This window comes from Diospyros lotus, chromosome 7, assembly GCF_014633365.1.
Source record: "Diospyros lotus cultivar Yz01 chromosome 7, ASM1463336v1, whole genome shotgun sequence".
Classification (NCBI taxonomy): domain Eukaryota; kingdom Viridiplantae; phylum Streptophyta; class Magnoliopsida; order Ericales; family Ebenaceae; genus Diospyros; species Diospyros lotus.
Genome location: NC_068344.1, coordinates 7555068 through 7575803, shown reverse-complemented (window position 1 = coordinate 7575803; position 20736 = coordinate 7555068). Strand labels below are relative to the sequence as shown.

Sequence of the window (20736 nt, the reverse complement as noted above, 5' to 3'; positions counted from 1 at the left end):
TCTTGTGTTTCATAAGAAAACCAAACATATTGAAATTGATTGCTACTTTGTTAAAGAAAATGTGCTCTCTAGGGATATAATTACAACATATGTGAGTTCCAATGATCAGTTGGTTGATTTACTCACCAAGCTGCTTAGAGGTTCTCATGTAAATTACATTTGTACCAAGTTGGGCATGCTCAATATATATGCTCTAGCTTGAGGGGGAGTGTTAAATAAGATAAGTAAGGGGTATTAGTGTAATTAATTTAAAATACTTGTATATATATTCATCCTATCCGCCATAATCTCCCTATCATGCATATTTTCAACTTCTATTGCAGGAATTCTAGTTTGTCTAAGATTTAAGCCATTACCTTCCAAGATAGGATCCCTATTCTCCTTGGACGAAAAGTCCATTGGTAGGCTTAACTGTGGAATCTTGGAAAACATCTGCAATAATCCATCCAGCCTCTTAGCCAACTCGTCCATCAAAGCATCCAGCTTGTTTTCTAGCGACTAAATACTTTCCTAATTCTTGTTCACCCCAGACTCCAATACTTCCATTCGAGTCTGCAAATTGGTTACTAGGGAATTAACCTAGTTGACTTGCGCCTCCAGTTACTTTACTTGAGTATTGCCCGCCATAGCTCCAAAACTTGTAGATGCAAGTTGTTGTGAAAAGGTGTCCTAGAACCGACTGCTCCAATACCAATTATCAAGACCCTAAGTTTCAAATCTAAGGTTTCAACAATTCAAATGAGAAGGAAGAATGGAAGAAAGAAACAGAGAGAGAGTGGAGAGAAAATAGGGAGAGAACAAAGAGAAAGTTGAGAGAGAAATGAGAAATGGAATTCAATTCTTTATTGATTCTCCAAACAAGTTGGTTAGCTTTATATATAGCTAACCAATCAACAATTACAAATCAATTACAACTTGTAACTGATCTTCTGCAGAAATAACTTGCTACAACTGATATACAAAATACAATTCTACAACCTACTTTAACCTACTAGCTTGACATTTAACCTACTAGCTTGACATTGATACCAATTGGTTTTAGAGCAATCAATTCTTGGACTGTTATTCACAACAACTTACATCTACAAGTTTTGGAGCTATGGCAGATGGTGTACTCGAATGAAGCAACTGGAGGCATAAGTTAACCAGGTTAACTCCTTGGTGACTAAGTTGCAGACTCAAATGGAAGCATTATGGGGCGAACAGAAATCAAAAAGTATTCAGTCACTGGAAAACAAGCTGGATGCTTCAACGAAGGGTATGGCCAAGAGGCTGGACATATCCTTGCAAATGTTTTCCGAGATTCCACAATTAAGCCTACCAATGGGCTTTTTACCCAAGAAGAGTGGGATCCTATCTTGGAAGGTAAGGGCTTAAATCTTAGACGAACTAGAATGTCACAACTCTAGGGTAGTTAGAAGGGTATTATTGTAATAAGGTTAGTAGTTAATAGGAGGTATTTTAGGAGTTGTTAGGAGCACATGAGTGCTATTTTCCAGATTTCATTTACTGTTGAATAGCCTAAAAGTAGGCCCTAATATGTAGAGAAAGGCATGTTGATGAATGAAGTGGATTCTTATCTCCTTAATTCTCTCTCCCTCTCGTTTCCTCTCTAATCTCTCCCACTCTCTTTCTTATGATTTCTCTCTCCCTCCTTTAATTCTATCATCCAGTTTCTCTCCCTAATTCCAATCACAACCTAGGCAACCCTAGGAATGTGACATAGAATTCCTGCAATAGAAGTTGAAAATATGCATGACAAGGAGATTATGGCAAATAGGATGAATGATAGAAGGATGGAAAATAATTTAGAGAATAACTCCTATACTCAAAGTGTCGTTCCCATGCCAAAATTAGAAATTCCTCAGTTTGATGGAAAAAACCATAGGTGGTGGATAAGGAGATGCCAAAAGTTTTTTCAGTTTTATAATATAACAGAATTCTAGAAAGTCTATTTGGCTTCAGTTTATCTGAATGATACTACTGATGCCTAGTATCAAGGCTGGACAAGACTTATGGTTGAATGCATATGGAAAGATTTTGTGGAAACATTCTATGAAAGGTTTGGGGATAAAAATATAACCGATGTTATAGAAGAATTTAATAAACTGATACAGGTCAGATCGATGCTTGAATATCAGACAAAATTTGAGGAGCTAAAGTCTTTAATGGTCATTACTAACCCTACCTTATCAGAAGCCTATTTTGTCTCTAGCTTTCATTAGTGGCCTAAGTGATGAGTTAAGGCCAATAGTTTTGGTATGCTAAAGTTATGGTGGTTGTTGCACATTAAGCACAAATATTATAGGAAGCAATATTGCATCTCACAAAGAACAGGATTCCTACTTCCTACGCATACTATAACGTGAAGCCAAGAAGCCCAGATATGGATACAGAACACAAAGAAACTCACACGAGCATGAGAAAGAAAGATACCAACTTTAAATTTTTTATGAACACAATAAACAAAATTATTGAAAAACTACCATTCTCAGTAATAATTATAATATCTAAAAATATTAAAAATATAATCTAATCTAATATAAAAATATGGCCATAGATGAATGGCAAGCTAGAATTCAGGTATCCAACCACACCTAATGAATTAAAGCTCATTGTTATATACTTCGGTTTGACAAGATTGGGTGTTCAAGTTTAGAAAGGAAAGATAAGGTGGTTGGATAAGATAAAAATTTAAAAGATAAGAAAGCCTGGAAGATAGGATAAAGCTCCAAGATTCAAAGGAGAGATTCAAGCTTGAAATCAAAAGATAAAGGCCAACATGTTTTGAATATTAGTTACTATTATCTGAATTTGAATTTGTTCCTATTTTCTAGGAGATAGAAGTAGATATTCTGCCTTGTATAAATATCTCCCTTCGGATTCAATAAATTCTTAAGTAAGCTTTCAAGAATTCAGTTTATTTCAACTTCTAATCTAATATAAGTTGATTCTATTCAATATATAGTAACAATAATACAAACATCGTTCAACATATATAAACAACATATCAATGTTGAATCCACTATCTAGGGTCGAGCTATATAAATTCTAACTCTTCAATTATTTCTATCTATGGCCTTATCTTCTATAGGCTCTTATAACTCACATCATACCTAAGAGTCTTGTACCAAGTTTTTGTTAGTCTTCCCTTACACATGTTGGTGCTTTACTACCCAACATTTTGTACCACATGACAAAGCCGATCTTATAGCCTTCTTACAAAATTTTCCTTCTAACTTTAATGGAATTTTATGATAAAACACAAGATCTATTTTTCCATTTTAACCATATTGCCTTAATTATAAGGGTAACATCCTTTGATATTCCCCATCTTTTTCGATCATTAATATCTACACTTGATCTCCAAGTTTTACCCTAACATCATCCATACTTGTATTTTTACCAAACTTACATTCTTGTAGTTTAAGAGAAACAATGAAGCAAAACCATATCCGTACTTAGGGATAGTCGAACTATATATATCTATGTACACCGTAATGGAGTGTCTATATGTACATTACAGCAAATAGTTTCCAAATATAGAAAAGTTCCCAAATTCTCTTAACATCCCCCCATGTGGGAGCATAAATATCAAGTATGGCGAAGCTTAGAACAAATAGCACTCATTTTAGTTCCATTCAGTGACTTACCAAAAATTCAGCTAATTGATCACCCATTCTCGCTTAACATGTCTCAATAACCTTAGGTTAGAGTTTCTCTCGAATGAAGTAACAATCCACCTCAATATGTTTGTTAAGCTCGCAAAATACTGGATTAGATGTAATGTGAATAGTAGTTTGATTGTCACACCAAAGCTTCGTAGGTGTTGAACTGCTAAATCCTAACTCTTCAAGTAGTTGATGAATCCACATTAATTGTTGGAACAGGTGGAAGGAATGCCCAAGATTAGTGGATAAGGTTGTTGTTAGGAGATAAGCGAAGTTTTTGAGATTAAATGGATGAGGCAGCTTGAAAGAAAAAGATAACTCTAGAAATTTGAAAATCAATTGATTTGTTTTATCTTCCAAGCCTAATTCAAATTTGTACCTAATTTTTAACATATAGTTTAAGTGGTTTCTAGTGTATATATATCCCATACTCAAATTCAATAAAAGATCAAGTAAGCTTTCCTAAGATTCAGCTTATTTCATGGTATCAAAGCCAAAGTCCAGGCAACCTAGATCTTAAGTGCCGGATTCTTCAATCAGTGAAGCATGGTTGGAAACCAACCAACCCCAATAGTAACCAATGCCTCAACCACTAAATCTTCTAACCCTCATCCACAACCAAATTTTTCTACAAACCCCATTGACAATCATTCTCTAAAAATTACTCATCATAAACTGAATGGGTGTAATTTCAAAAAATGGTTTCAATCAATTTTGCTAGTGATCAAGGGGAAAGGAAGAGCCAGATTTTGACATGAACTATTCCTACCCCACCAAATACAACAACTTATGGAACCTGGGAAGCAGAAAATTCAATTATTATGGCCTGGCTTATCAAATCAATGGAGTCGAGGATTGGTAGAACCTATCTCTTTTACAAGATTGCAAAAGATATTTGGGATGTAGTACAAGAGATGTATTCAGATTTAGAAAATACCTCTCAATGCTTTGAAATCAGTTTAGCCATTCATACCACTAGACAAGGTAACCTTGATGTTACTAAATACTATAATATTTTGACATAATTATGGCATGAGATGGACTTATTCTACAATATTAGTTGGGATTGTCCAGCTGATAGTATAAAATATAGTAAAATGTTGGAGAAGGATCGTGTTTTTTATTTTCTCCATGGTCTTAACTCGAATTTGGATGAAGTTTGTGGAAGATTGTTAGGTGCTAAACCTTTTCCTACACTCAGAGAAGTATTTGCTGAAGTAAGGAGGGAGGAAAGTAGGTGGAAAGTAATGCTCACTCAACCTGCAAACTCACACTTAGACCTGCAAAATTCTACTCTTGCTACAATCAAAAGAGAAGGCATCTATCCAAGGATCAAAGAAATGATAAGCAATGGTGTGACCAATATAATAAACCATACCACATAAGAGAAACGTGTTGGAAGATTCATGGCAAGCTAGCAAATTGGAAGCCACGAAATAAACGAGAAACAACCCGTTCAGCCTATGTTATAGAAGCTCCCACTGAAACTCGAAAAAACACAAACCTAAACCTATTAGCTGAGCAGATTGAAGCGTTTTACAGATTAGTAAATCAAACCACAAGTACAAAACTCTCAAGTCCTGCTACTTCTAAGCCAACAGCCCCAATTGCTCAACAAGGTATTTTTTGGTACTCATTGATATCTCGAAAGCTTCCTGAACATGTTTGGATATTGGATACAGGTGCATCCGACCATATGATAAGTTTAGTTAATTATATATTAGATTATACAACTTGTAGTACTACCATTAATATTTCTATAGCTGATAGCACTACATCTCCAGCTTTAGGATATGGAACAGTTAGTTTATTGAACTAAAGCTGAAATCTATTCTACATTGTCACGACCCCACGAGCAAATCTGATTTTTTGTGATAATGCATTAGCCCCTTGTACTAGTTAGTTACTGCTATGATAGTTGTACCCCTTTCGTTATGCTGTCAGCTAAAAGGAAGAGCCTATATAAGGCTACAATGTATGAGGATGGGGATTCATGTTGAGTAATAACAGAATTCTTTCCCTCCTAATTCTCTTTCCCTCTCATTTCTTTCTCACTATCTCCCTCCAATCTTTTGAATTCTCCCTCCAAAACTCTCTTCTCCTCCATGGCTACTCTATAATTCCATAATTGTTCAAGTCTCACATTCAAGGCTTGGCATACATGTACCCAAGTTAAAGTGTAATTTACTCTTAGTTAGAAAACTGACAAGAGACACAAATTGTAGTGTAACATTTTTCCCTTCTTATCAAGTTTTCTAGGACCAGTCTTCAAGGATGATGATTGGCAATGCTGAGGAAAAAGATGGCCTCCACTATGTTTCAGGAGATGGTGCAGCAATTCAAAATCCTCCCACAAATAAAACAGTTTTTGTTGTAACTTCTAATGTTAATGCACTGATGTGGCATAAACAACTAGGACACCCTAGTTTTCCACACATAAAATTTTTGTATCCTACTCTTTTCATTAATAAAGAGCAACATTCTATTAAGTGTGAGCAGTGCGTTATTGCTAAACAGCCTCACTCTCATTATCCTAGACAATCCTACAAACTATCTAAACCTTTTCATTTGATTTATAGTGATATTTGGGGTCCTACCAGACATTCAAATGTCTCGGGTACTCGTTGGTTTATAACATTTATAGACAATCATACTAGAATTTGTTGGGTTTATTTCATGAGAGAAAAAATCTGAGGCTAGTAGCATTTTCAAACAAATTGGTTAGCTTTATATATAGCTAACCAATCAACAGTTACAAATCAATTACAGATTGTAACTACTCCTCTACAAAAATAATCTACTACAATTACAGGTTGTAACTGCTCCTCTATAGAAACAATCAACAACATTTGACATACAAAATAAACTGCTACACCCCACTGAAACCCTATGAACTTGACATTTTCCCACCTTTGAAAATTTTCTTGTCCTCAAGAAAAACAAAGAAGCTGAGCAGCACGGGGAAATTGGTTTGTAGTTGGACTGATAGAGAACTGTGTTAAGAGATCTCGTACCCAAACAATAGACTCATAACTATCAGTTACTTCTTGTAGCTAGTCTGGAACTACTTAAGTGATGGCAGCACTGTAACCTTCCTCAAATTTCCTAGATAATGCATCAACAGCCAAGTTTTCTTTTCCTTAGCGATATTGTATAATATAGTCTAATCCAGTAACTTTAACATCCCTTTTCCCTGTAACTGTGTATGGCGTCATTGTTGGAGGAGAAATTTTAGACTCTGATGATCAATCCTAATTATGACCTGACCCCCTTCCAAATAATGGTGCCATTTCTCCACAACCACCAAAGTTGCTATCAATTCCTTATCATATACACCGAGTCCAAATGTTTTGGTGCTAAGGCCTAACTTAAGAAGGCTAATGGTTTCCCTTCCTACATCAATATTACCCTTACTCCTTTATCACTTGCATAAGTTTCGAGAACAAAGGGCTTTGTGATATCTGGCAAAGCCAAAACTAGTATCATAACTTTCTTTAATTCAAGAAAGGCAACCCCTGCTTGAAAACTCCAATGAAATCCATCTTTCTTCAAAAGCTCAGTTAAAGGTTTACTTATAAGCCCATAATGTTGAATAAATTGCCTGTAGTAACTAGTCAATCCCAAAAACCCATGTAAAGATTTGATTGTAGTGGGTCTAGGCCAGTCCATCATAGTTGCAATCATCTTTGGGTCTATACTCACACCTTCTCCTAAGATAATATGTCCGAAATACTCCACATAGTTCATAGAAAAAGTGCATTTAGACTTCTTAACATACAATGAGTTGAATTGAAGGACTTCAAATGTAGTCCAAAGGTGATCAAGGTGTTGGTCGAAAGATTTACTATACACTAGGATATCATCAAAGAACACAAGTATGAAATTTCTCAAATATGAACTAAAGATATGGTTCATTAGGCTGAGAGCATTGGTTAAACCAAAGGGCATGACTGTAAACTCATAAAGAGCTTGGTGGATTTGAAAACAGTTTTGGGAATGTCTTCAGGTTTCATTCTAATTTGATGATAACCTACCCTTAGATCAAGCTTGGTAAAAATGGTTGCTCCCTTTAATTCATCAAGAAGATCTCCTATAATTGGTATTGGAAACCTGTCTTTGATGGTAATATCATTTAATTGATAGTAATCAATATAAAACCGCCAAGTGCCATCTTTCTTTTTGAGAAGAAGGACCGGGGATGCAAATGGATTATGGCTAGGCTGAATGATAGAATTGGTAAGCATTTCTTTAACCAATTTTTCAATTTCAGTTTTCTGAAATTGAGGGTATCTGTAGGAACGGATATTAATGGGTTCAACATTTGGTTTATGGGGTATGGCATGGTCAAAGGGTCATTGTGGAGGTAAGGTTTTAGATTCTACAAATAAGTCCTCAAATTCAACCAAAAGTAAATGTAAAGAATCTGAATTTTGTACCTCCAGTGAAGTTAGAATCATATGGTTGCAAGCAGTCTGTGGTGTCCACTGCTCTAGATGACCAGCCTCAGTCAACTCTTCTGCCTCCACAGCATATATAGAAAACATTTGAGCCACTTGGATCAATTTAGTCTCCAAAAGATTCTATAATTTTTTTCCAGAAATTAACTTACCGGTTCCTATATCCAAGCTACCCATCAGAGTTAATCATTTCCCATCCTTCTCAAAAGTAACCTTTAGCTTGTTAAAGTCAAATATTACTGGACTGACTGTTCTCATCCAGTCCACCCCTCAAAACTATATCACAACCACCTAACTTCAATAGTCGTAGATCAATAATAAATTCTTGTCCCTGCATCTCCCAACAAAAATCAACACATTTGGATTTACTGTACATCTTACTGCCATTCGCTTCAGTAACTGATAAAGGAAATGTACTCTCAATTTGCAATGCAAGTCTTTGGCAGTATTTTCATCTAGAAAACTATGATTACTGCCACTATCAATTAACACCATTAATTTTCTACTTCCTACCCTTCCTTCAACTTTTATGATCTTATTAGTAGAACATCCTTTTAAGGCATGTAATGAAATTTCTCCATCTTTATCTTCAAAGAAAGTTTTATCAGCCACTTTAATGTCTTCAGTGATTTCCTCCTCATCTTCATTTCTGCCTTCCAGTTGTAACAATTACCTCTTACATTGATGCCTAGGAATAAAATTTTCTCCATATTTATAACATAATCCAGACTGTCTCCTCTGTTCTACATTGGAACTTTTTGCTACATTTGGTTGGTAAGATCCAAAGAAAGTTTAACCTTGGGAAATCTTTGGGAAAGAATTTGTCTTATTCACTCCAGAAGTAACATTTCTGGTATAGGTTGAAGTCTGGTTACTGCTAGACCCAATTCCCTTAAACGGAATTATATGTTTCTTGAATAGAGCTTCCACCGTCAATTCCTATAATTTTGCCTTTTCTACCGCCTGTTTGACTATTGTAGGTTGCAGCATTTTAATTGTCGGTCTCAACTCTTCACTTAGGCCACTAATTAAACTAGAAACAAAATAGGCTTCAGATAAGGTAGGGTTAATAATGATCATTAAAGACTTTAGCTCCTCAAATTTTGTTTAATATTCAAGCACCGACCCACCCTACTTCAATTTATTAAATTCCTCTATAACATCGGTCACATTTTTATCCCCAAACCTTTCACAAAATTCTTCCACAAAATCTTTTCATATGCATTCAACCCTAAGTCTTGTCCATCCTTGTTACCAGGCATCAACAATATCATTCAAATAAGATAAAGCCAAATTGACCTTTTGGAACTCTGGTATATTATAAAACTGAAAGAACTTTTGGCATCTTCTTATCCACTACCTAGGATTTTTTCCATCAAACAAAGGAATTTCTAGTTTTGGCATAGGAACATTGTTGTGAACATATGGAGTATTAGAGAAATTATTTTCCAATCTCCTATCAACCACCCGATCTGTCAAATTATCTTTCTCATAGATACCTTAAATCTCTAATGGCAATCTAGATGGTCTAGGGTTAGGACCATTACCTTCCAGAATTCGATCAGCATTCTCCTTCGGTGGAAAGTCCCCAACAAGCTGATTTGCAAAATTCTAGAAAACATCTACAAGAACCCATGGAGTCTTTTAGCCAATCCATTCATCAAAGCATCTAACTTGTTCTCCAATGATTGAATGTCCTTGTGATGCTTACTTGATCCTTCTTCCAAGGACTTCATTTGGGTTTGCAAATTATTCACCATGGAATTAACTTGCTTAACCTGAGCCTCCAATTGTTTCATTCTCGTTTTGTCTGCCATCTCTAATAAATCCAAACTATCTAATTAGTAGTCCAAGAATCGACTACTCTGATACCACAATTGTCAAGACCTAGTCTTGAATCTAGGATTTTTACAATGGAATTGAGAAGGAAGAATAGAAGAAAGAAAGAGAGAGAGAACAGAGAGACAGTGGAGGAAAAAAAAGAAAATTGAGAGAGAAATGAGAAACTGAAATCAGTATTTGATTCATTCTCCAAACAGATATAAAGCTAACCAATCAACACTTACAACTCAGTTACAGGTTGTAACTGCTCCTCTACAGAAATAATCTGCTACAGTTACAGGTTGTAACTGCTCCTCTACAAAAATAACTACTCCTCTGCCGAAATAATCAGTAATAGCTGACATACAAAATAAACTGCTATGCCCTACTAAAACCTTACAAACTTGATAGGTACAAGGAATTTTCTCATAGTTCATAGTCATCAAGTCCAAGAATCTAGGAGATGATAACTCCAAGTTGTTGATTGATTCACAAGATTATTGAGATGATTAGACTATGATCTCTTAGTCTAATCTTCCCTGATTTAGCATATATCTAATCTTCAATGTTTTAGAAAGAAATTATCCAAATTTAGATACTTCCCATTCTTGGTGTTCAGTATCTTTGACTTTTGTATATTGTACAGCCTATCTTTCCTTATTGTTTGTCTTTCCTATGTTGTACTCTAGTCCCCTATTAATAGGGGTTGTATTATTTGTTCAATCCAACGAGAGAATTTCTTCTTGTGTGCCTCCTACATCTTCTGATCTGTTTTTCTACATGGTATCAGAGCCTTAACCTATTCTCTCGATTCATCCGTTGTGAGCCTTCATTACCACAATTGTTCTCTGTTTTTCCTTACTGTTTTCTTTTGTAATCCTACACCATGTCCAAAATTTCTGAAACAGCTTCTCCTATCTCAACGAGAGAAGCCATGTCGATCGAGCAATCAACTAGTGTTGCCCCTGCTGGTGACCTGTCGGGAATGCATCATTCATACTGCCTAGATGGTGGGAATTACCTTTAGTGGTCTCAATTGGTGAGAACGTTCTTGAAAGGTCATGGGAAGATTGCTCACCTTACTGGTCCAGTGCGACAACCTCTGATCTGGCATTTGTTGCTTGGGATGTAGAAGATTTGATGTTGATGTTGTGGCTTTGGAGTAAGAACTATATGTTTTTATCTATGGGTAAGGATATTTGGGAGACAATTAAGAAAACTTATTCTAAGGTGCAAGATGCATCAGTTGTCTATGAAATAAAAACAAAAATCAGTAGCACCAAGCAAGGGTCTTTCTCAGTAACTGATTACTACAATAGGATGAATGGTTTTTAGCTTGATCTAGACCATTATCAGAACATTAAAATGGTGTTTAGTGAAATGTTGTTATTCTAACTTCCATGCTGGAAACTGGAAAGAGATCGAATTGTAGAATTCTTGGCTAGACTTAATCCTGAGTATGATCAAGTAAGAGCACAGATTCTTAGCAGGGAAAAGATGCCATCTTTGGATGAGGTGTATTTTATAGTCTGTAGTGAAGAACATAAAAGGGTAGCTATTTTTAATGACCATAGTCCGGAAGGGCTAGCTATGGTGTAAGGTGCAGGGATCATGGACTAAGTCATAGCAAGGTAGGGATATGTTTCCCTCTAAGCAGGACAAAGAAGACTTATGGTGTTCCTACTATAAGAAGCCAAAGCATACGAGGGAGGCATGCTTCAAATTGCATGGAACAGAAGTTGTTTTGTACAAAATAGGGGGATTTAAAAATCTGAAACTTAAGAATCAAGCAAAGGTGTATCTTACTACTAAAGAATAGGAGGAACAACTAAAAAAGCCGACTCTACTGTCTCCTCTGATTTGGGAGAACTAAATGCAGGGGAGATAAGTAAGCTAAAATACTTCCTAAAGACCATCCAAGGGGGATCATGCTCTCTAACTCAAGCAGGTATGAGTTTTAATTCTGAATTCTCTATTGCCTCACACACTAGTAAGAATCAGTTGTGGATCTTAGATTTCAAGGCTACAGATCATATGACTCCTAACCTGAATGTATTTGAGACATATAAACCAGTAACCAACTTCAAAAGAATTATAGTAGCTAATGGCCATGCAGTCCCTATAGTCGGACAAGGAAGTATGTTTTTGAACCCTTCTCTTCTATCCAACATGTGCTTCATGTGCCTAGTCTTTCGACCAATCTATTCTCGGTTCATAAACTCAGTCAAGATCTTAACTGCCGTGTGGTTTTTTCTCCTCGTACATATGTATTTTAGGACTTGGCCATGGGGAGATGATTGGTGTTGCTAAGGCACAAAATGGGTTATACTACTTCTAAAGAAACTGTGAGCCATCTGCAGGAGATCAACCTATTCTAGCCTACTCTTCTCGACCTACCTCTACCAAAACTGATGTCTAGCTTCAGCACCTTAGATTAGGACATCCTCATTTTCATATGTTAAAAACTATGTTTCCTACTATGTTTCAGGGTTTAAATGTTATTGATTTTCATTGTAATGTGCGTGAGTTAACTAAACATCATCGGTTGCCTTATGTTGTCAATAATAAACTCTCTTCTATCCCTTTCTTCTTGGTGCATTCTGATGTGTGGGGGCCTTCTAAAGTTCCCAATTGTTCTGGGACTAAATGGTTTATTTCATTTATTAATGACTGCATACAAATGACTTGGGTGTACTTACTAAAGGATAAGGCAGCCATCACTGACATCCTACCTTTATTCCATAGGATGATCCTTACTCAATTTGGGGTTTCTATTCGAAGATTTAGAATTGATAATGCCATGGATTATTTTAATCACCACTTAAATCGGTTCTTTCAATAAGAGGGTATCATCCATGAATCCTCTTGTGTTGATACCCCATAACAAAATGGAGTTGCTAAAAGAAAGAAAAGGCATCTTCTTAATGTGACTAGAGCTCTCTTACATTAGCATTTTGTTCCTAAATCTTTTTAGGGTGAAGCAATGCTAACTACAACATATCTGATAAACCAGGTTCCTTCTAAAGTGTTAAACCACCTTAGTCCTTTTTAGTGCCTTTCTTCTCATTTTCCTGAACTTGGTCTTTATACATCTCTTCCTCTCAAAGTGTTCGGGTGTGTGGCTTTTGTTCACATTTCTAAACACCATAGGAACAAATTTGATTCTAGAGCCCTTAGGTGTATTTTTATTGGTTACTCTTCTACTCAAAAGGGTTATAAGTGTTACCATCCTTTCACTCGCAAATTCTTTGTGTCTAAAAATGTAACTTATGTTGAAACTCAGTCCTTTTGGGGGCCTTTTCTTTCTGGTCCCTAGGGGAAGAGAGTAGATGGGGACCATGATTTGCCTAATTTGGACTTGTCTTTGGGTTCTCAACCACATCCTACATCAAAATCTGACTCATCTACCCTACCCATTCTCTCTATCCCAGAGTTGTCGAATTTAGGAGAATTAGGAGAGTTATTATCATCATCTCCTGGTCCTTCTATTGTAGACCAACCAATGATGCCATCTCCTGCCCGATTCAAGGGTTCACCCTATGGCTACAAGAGAAGGGTTCAACCTATTTCATGTGCATAGCAGGAACCAACATCTATGTCATAGACCTAGGGTTCATGACAGGTTTAAAAGGTAATTGGAAGGAATTGGGGGAGTTAGATTAGAAGAAATGGGGAGGAAATTAGGGAAGAGCATAACAAAGAGGGAGACTAGGAAGAACCGAGAGAAAGATAGGGAAATTGAGAGAGAGATTAGAGGGAAATTAGAGGGAGATTGAGAGAATTCAAGAGAGAGAAACGATAGGATTCATTTAACAATTCAAACATCCTTCTTCCATCCTCAGTTGTGGCTTATATATAGCCTAACAGCCTCTCACATGCGCCCATGTGCAATGTAACAAACAGCCTAACTGCCTATTAGCTAAAGACAAAGTCCTATAACAGAAAATACAAAAGGAAATTACAATTATTATATAATGCATGTAAACTCCTACTATTATATTTACTAATCCATCCTTGGAAAATTCTTAGGATCATGACAATTCCCCCCTCCTTGAGAGAGTTATTGTCCCCAAGAACTTACAACGATTGCGCCGTTATTTCTTCACCCAATACCCGCTTTCTCTATCTATTTAATTCCTCTTTCTTTCTTTCTCCTTCTAAGCCTTTTCTTCTTCGTTATTAGGTTTCCAAGATCAATTCCAAGCGTAATTTTCCCTAGAACTTCAATAGAAGCAACCTGATCGAGTTCAAGTCCACTACAACCACCTCCTACAATAACTGTCCAATCAAGATTGGTCTCCACTTTAAGAACATAATCAGCCACACCCGGATCAATACAGTTAGCAGCTGAAACTTTGAGTATAAAGGGAGGACTAACCATGTCCGTGACTTCCATTAGTAGTTCATTACTGTCCAATACAAGAATGGAAAACCTACATCCATAGCTGCCTTTACTGTATTCCCATTCAACCCACAACCATGCTTTGTTGCAAAAATATCAACATCTTGGAAATGCAGCAGTGGAGAATTGTAGACTTGCCTTGGATACTCAGACTAAGGCTATCTGTGAGCATTAGAATTAGGAGTTGTTGCAACTTCAATTCCAGCCAACAGTTCCTCAATAACTGACACCTGGCCTCCATCTCGACCTTCTTCCCTAACATAATTTACAACCAAATAATCTGATGAAACAATACCCCTGCCCAATCTATCAGATGCATGAAAGCCATTTTCATAGTAGTTCTCATCTCCAATCTGATGTGTAGGTTGTTCATCACCGGAATCATCAGCTTCTTATTCTTGTAAAGTGTGGTCTACACAAATCTCTTCATCCAACCTTCTTTCATCTTCAGAATCCTGAATTTCCATTGACTCGTTCGCTTCAGTTACAGCACCAACTTCCTTAATATTGATTAAAGTTTCAGTCGGAACCTCTTGATTACATGCAAATATTCAGTCGGAACCTCCTGATTACATGCAAATAATCCAGCAACTCATTTTTCTTTGTGTTTGTTGGAATTTTCCTCTACATGAACTTGTTTTTCAAAAATATCCAATGGTCCCTTTGCATCTACTTCCCTATCTATCTGATTGTTACCGATTCCCTTTGGATAATGCCATTCACCACCAATATCATCTCTAATGTTGCAGTCGTCCTTCTTGATAATTCGGCCTAAATTAAAATAATCCTTTTGCACATGCTCGGGAGTCAGTAGTGAATCAGTTTCCTGCCACCTTGACTTCTCTTTTGGCTGCTCCATTTTAAGGAATTCCTCTTGTTTAAAACTTTCGCGATAACCATCGAAGAACTCAGCGGGAAAACAGTAGTGATACTTCTTAGTCAGTATCATCGCAAACTTCTGCAGCTACTCATGCAACATACGGTTGAATTCCTCGCACGTCCCATGGATCCCACTGTTGGTTTCCTTGTCAATTCGGCTAAATTCATTATCCAACTTTTCCCATGCCTACTTCTATCCAAACTGCTCATGATTCCTGTTGTTTCCAACTAAAAATGCAGCCTTCTTCTACTGCCATTGAGGCTCCAATTGCCTCACACGTGCACTACTTCCCATGGCTTCATGAGCAGGACATCTCACTGAAAATGCAGCATCCTTCTGCTGCAATTGAGACTCCATTTGTCTCATGCATGAACTGCTCCCCATGGTCGTCTTCTCACCAACAAGACACTGCGAAGACCAGGGAGTAGGAGTTCTGTAGATACTGAATCCCACACTTCCCTTCGATATTTGCTTCACAGCAATCACCTAGGATAGACAATCACCTCACAACACTTAGCGACCTTTAATTCCCCAGCAAAATGAATCGCCTGCTGGCAATAGATTCGATTCTCGCCTCAAGGAGCACCCACTCTTCTCTAAGTTGAATAGTTCTTCATTCCATTAAGACTCAGATCAGAACGCTATTCGCGCTCGTCTATCAACATCGAGACCAATCAAATTGCGAAATTCGTTGGGGTCTACCTCACGTTCCACTTTCAACCTAAGAAAGTAGCCAACGCTCAACCTCCGTGCCTCATAATCAATTTCCGAGGATCACTCGTAGCGACCGTGGATTAGATGCTAAACGATTCTACAGAGATCACAACCTGTAAATTCAATTTTTTAGAAACCGCTTCTTGAATCTGCCTCACCTTCTTGATCGACTACAACAACTCGGAAAAAAGCAGCGAATCACCCTGCTGTTCCACCTTCAACAGTCACTCCATTTCACCTTCAAAGTCAACAACCTAATCTGAAAGCGATTCATGCTTTCGCCTTCACAATCGCTTCGTTTCCTTTCCAATACCTATTGTGCCACTCTAATTTGACTTCAAATTCAACCTAGTATCACCGTCAACACTCTCCCGTCTTGTGTCGTCTTCAATTCCGAGCAAAAATTGCTTTGCTCGGCTTCACCACTTGCAACTAATCCGTAATCAACAGCCTTCTTTACTCATCGGAATCTCAATTGAAATCGTTGGGGTTCCACGCTCGCTCAGACCTATTCCTTGCCTCCAAGTCCACCAAAAGTGAATCAAAGGACTCGCCTGGTCTACTTCCACGCCTGTCTCTTCCAGTCACGTTCCTTGTAGTCAAGCATCCCTCCAGTACGCTTCAATTTCCAAATCGTCAATTTCAAATCACAACGTTCAGTTTCAAATTGTCGCCAGAATCAAAGTGACTCAACGATCGCCTTCCAATTTCATTAAGTCTTGATACCGGCAACTAATCACCGTCCGCTTCACCCAATCACCGTCCAACACCTCCAATGTCTTGCTTCTTGAATCATCCAAAACCAATTCAACAGCTCAGGACCATCGCCTTCAAAATTCAAGTCCGATTCGATTACGAAACCGCCTTCGCCTACCATTTACCAAGAATCATTGGGGCCGATCCTTCTTGCATGAAGCACTGAAAATCACCTCTGCCTCGTCAAAATCGATTGAAATCATAGCTGAGAATCGTCGGCTCTGATACCAATTTGTCATGGACCTAGGGTGGATGACAAGTTTAAAAGGTAATTGGAAGGAATTGGGGGAGTTAGATCGAAAGAAATGGGGAGGAAATTAGGGAAGAACATAATAGAGAGGGAGACTAGGAAGAACCGAGAGAAAGAGAGGGAAATTGAGAGAGAGATTAGAGGGAAATTTTAGGGAGATTGAGAGAATTCAAGAGAGGGAAATGATAGGATTCATTTAACAATTCAAACATCTTACTTCCATCCTCAGTTGTGGCTTATATATAGCCTAACAACCTCCCACATGCACCCATGTGCAATGTAACAAACAGCCTAACTCCTATTAGCTAAAGACAAAGCCCTATAACAGAAAATACAAAAGGAAATTACAATTATTGTATAATGCATGTAAACTCCTACTATTAATCTTCTATTCATTTTGATCCTATTCATAGTGATTTAGATTTGTCTGTTGTTGTTAGAAAATGAGTTAGGAGCTACACACAACATCCTATGGCCAATTTCATTTCCTACCATCGCCTTTCAACCAAACACAAGAGTTTCTTGTCTTCCCTTGATTCCATAACCATTCCTAAGTCAGTAGAGGAGGCATTCAGAACCAAAATTGGACACAGGCCATGCAAGAAGAACTGAGAGCCTTGGAGAAAAATTAAACTCGGGAAATGGTGCCTAAACCAAAGGGAATTCAACCTATAGGCTGTAAATGGGTGTTTAATGTGAAGTATAATGCAGATGATACCTTGAAAAGGTATAAGGCTCGGTTGGTAGCTAAAGGATATACACAAACTTATGGCATTGATTATTTCGAAACATTTACACCCGTGGCAAAAATGACTATTGTTAGGATACTTATATCTATGGCTAGTTGTTGTGGCTGGGAATTAACGCAATTGTATGTAAAAAATGCCTCCCTACATGGTGATCTAGAGAAGGAAGTCTTTATGGAGCCACCTCTAAGATTCACTAGAGATGTATCAGATAAAGTATGCAAGTTGAAAAAGGCTCTTTATGGGTTAAAGCAATCCCCAAGGGCTTGGTTTGACAAGTTTTCAAAGACTATAAGGCAAATGGAGTACTGGCAAAGTAGGGGAGATCATACACAATTTATTAAGCATTCTAAGCAGGGCAATCTAACAGCTTTACTCATGTATGTGGATGATATAATTGTCATTGGGAATGATGTTGCTAAACGGCAGCACCTAAAGGAGAATTTGGCCCGAGTTTTTGAAATCAAGGACCTTGGCAAGCTTAAGTATTTATTGGGCATAGAAGTAGCCTACTCTAAGGATGGAATCTTTCTTTCTCAAAGAAAATATACCATGGATTTATTGAAAAAAACTGGGTTGTTAGGTGGCAAAACAATTGGTACTCCAGTAGAACCAAATCTCAAATTAGGAAAATCTAATTGTCAAATGGTAGACAAAGGGAGGTATCAAAGGTTAGTGGGCCGGTTAATCTACTTTTCTCACACAAAGCCTAACATTGCATTTGCTGTCAGCTTTGTAAGCCAATTTAGGCACAGCCCAATTGAAGAACATATGCTAGCAGTAAGAAGGATCTTGTATTATCTAAAGGCAACACCAGGGAAAGGCCTTTTGTTCAAATTAGGAAATAAATTGGAAGTTACAGGATACACGGATGCTAATTATGGAGGTTCTCTTATTGATAAAAGATCTACTACATGCTATTGTGTATTCTTAGGAGGGAATTTAGTGTCCTGGAAAAGTAAAAAACAGATAATAGTGGCCCAATCTAGTGCAGAAGCTGAGTTTCGGACAATGGCCCTTGGTTTATGTGAACTATTGTGGCTAAAGATTATACTAGATGATCTATAAATCCCTAGTCCTAGTCCAATGAAATTGTTTTGTGACAATCAATCAGCTATTAGCATTGCACATAATCCAATGCAATACGACTGCACAAAGCATGTTGAGATTGATCGGCACTTCATCAAGGAAAAGTTAGGCTGGGGTGATTTGCATACCCTTTGTTACTTCAAAAAATTAGTTAACCGATTTATTAACAAAGGGTCTACTATTAAGAGATTTGAAGAGTTTATAGAAAAGTTAGGAATGATAGATATTCATTCACTAGGTTGAGGGGGAGTGTTGATTGATGCATGAGATTATTGAGATAATTAGACTATGATCGTTTAGTCTAATCTTCCCTAATTTAGCACAGATCTAATCTTTAGTTTTTTAGAAGGAAATTATCCAGATTTAGATACTTCCATTCTTGGTGTTAAGTACCTTTGACTTTTGTTTATTGTACAGCCTATCTTTCCTTATTGTTTGTCTTTCCTATGTTGTACTCTAGTTCCCTATTAATAGGGGTTGTATTATTTGTTCAATCTAACGAGAGAATTTATGCTTGTGTGCCTCCTACATCTTCTGATATGTTTTTCTACACAAGTATCTCGATCCCTTCACCTATGTGAAGCATGGAACCCCTACAGGTAAACCAAGCAACTTTGAATATTAAATATGCTTTACTGCTCATTTACTTGACTAACTTGAGCATTGGAGGTCATATCGGGGGAACAAGCTCGCTCATTCTTGCAAGTGCTCATATCAGGCAGAGTCGTGGTAATCAGATCCAAATTCCATCATCAGAAACAAATTGTTGTTGTGGTGTGGAAAGCCGAAAAAAAAAAAGAAAAACACATAATTGAATGCGCTTGTAGAATTTATAAAGGTGTTCCTGTAACCACTATAAGCTTAGTCTTTTTCAGTGTTTGTGGTTGTTTTGATGTGAAACCCGTTAAATACAGCAATAGCTAGTTGAGTTCAGACTATTCCGATGAATTAAATAAAATCCTTTAAACACGAAGAAAAAAAAAATCAAAGAAAACCTGGTAAAACTCCATTTTCAGGTCCTAACTTTCCAATTATATACACTGTCAGAACAGGGAGTCCGGGCCCAAATTCAGGTTCCTTCACATACTTCCAGAGCTTCCACTGAACCCCACCGGGCGTCCCGAAACCCGCTCGTTGCAAAACCTGCAACCCACATTGTAATCATAACGTCACTATTTTCATGCCAATTTCAGCGCACTACTGAGTTCAGCAATTACCTGGTCGATAGCCAAATTGAGATCAAGTTTACTCAAGTCAAGCTTCTCCGAGCACGATTCCTCACCTTCGACGACAATTCTTGACCCATGCTCTCCTTCCAGTGAACTCAACTCCGCCGTAGGCAAGTCCCAGAGGTCGGAATCGACGTAAGAGTCGTACTCTTCCTCGCCGAACTTCGGCGGCGGAGATTGCTTTACGAGCAGGAATTCGCCATCGTCGGAAGGGTTCTCAATGATCACGGCGAGCCTGTGAGTCGCCATGGAGTCGAAGAAGCGTGAAATTGAGAGGGGCTTAGACAAGAAACCAAGTGATCGTTAGAATTGAGAGGGGAGGCGCTTCATGCGTGGAGCATGGAGGAGGTGGTCGTACCAAAACATGGTGCTACCGACTGGTAATTAAAAGTAGCGTTACAGCTATTGGCGAAGACAATTGATTTTTGGTATTTAGTTGGATTGCTTTAATTTTATGAGTGTCTATTAATTTTTGAACTTCACTAATTATGTTAATTATATTTCTGAAATTATTAAAACTGCTAAATTGTAATTTGAGTGTTTTAAAACACGTAATAATTTAAATATAATTTGAATCAAATAGATTATAATAATAAAATATATAATAATAATCATAACATATCAAGTAATGATAACATGTATTGTAAAATTATTATAGTAGTTATAGCTTATATATGTACAAAACATATACAAAATAGTCTCAAGGCACGGGGCAAGTGAT

At 37.3% G+C, this 20736-nt stretch overlaps 1 protein-coding gene across 1 annotated transcript; it reads right to left on the bottom strand.

The window, feature by feature from the left end:
- Window positions 1-19755: 19755 nt before the first annotated feature.
- Window positions 19756-20396, bottom strand: LOC127806369 (uncharacterized). Its single transcript, XM_052343603.1, has 2 exons — window positions 20004-20396; window positions 19756-19929 (listed from the first exon to the last, which is right to left on the bottom strand). Exons 1-2 carry the CDS (start codon window positions 20262-20264, stop codon window positions 19771-19773), a joined length of 420 nt encoding a protein of 139 aa, XP_052199563.1. The 5' UTR covers window positions 20265-20396; the 3' UTR covers window positions 19756-19770.
- Between the last annotated feature and the right edge of the window lie 340 nt (window positions 20397-20736).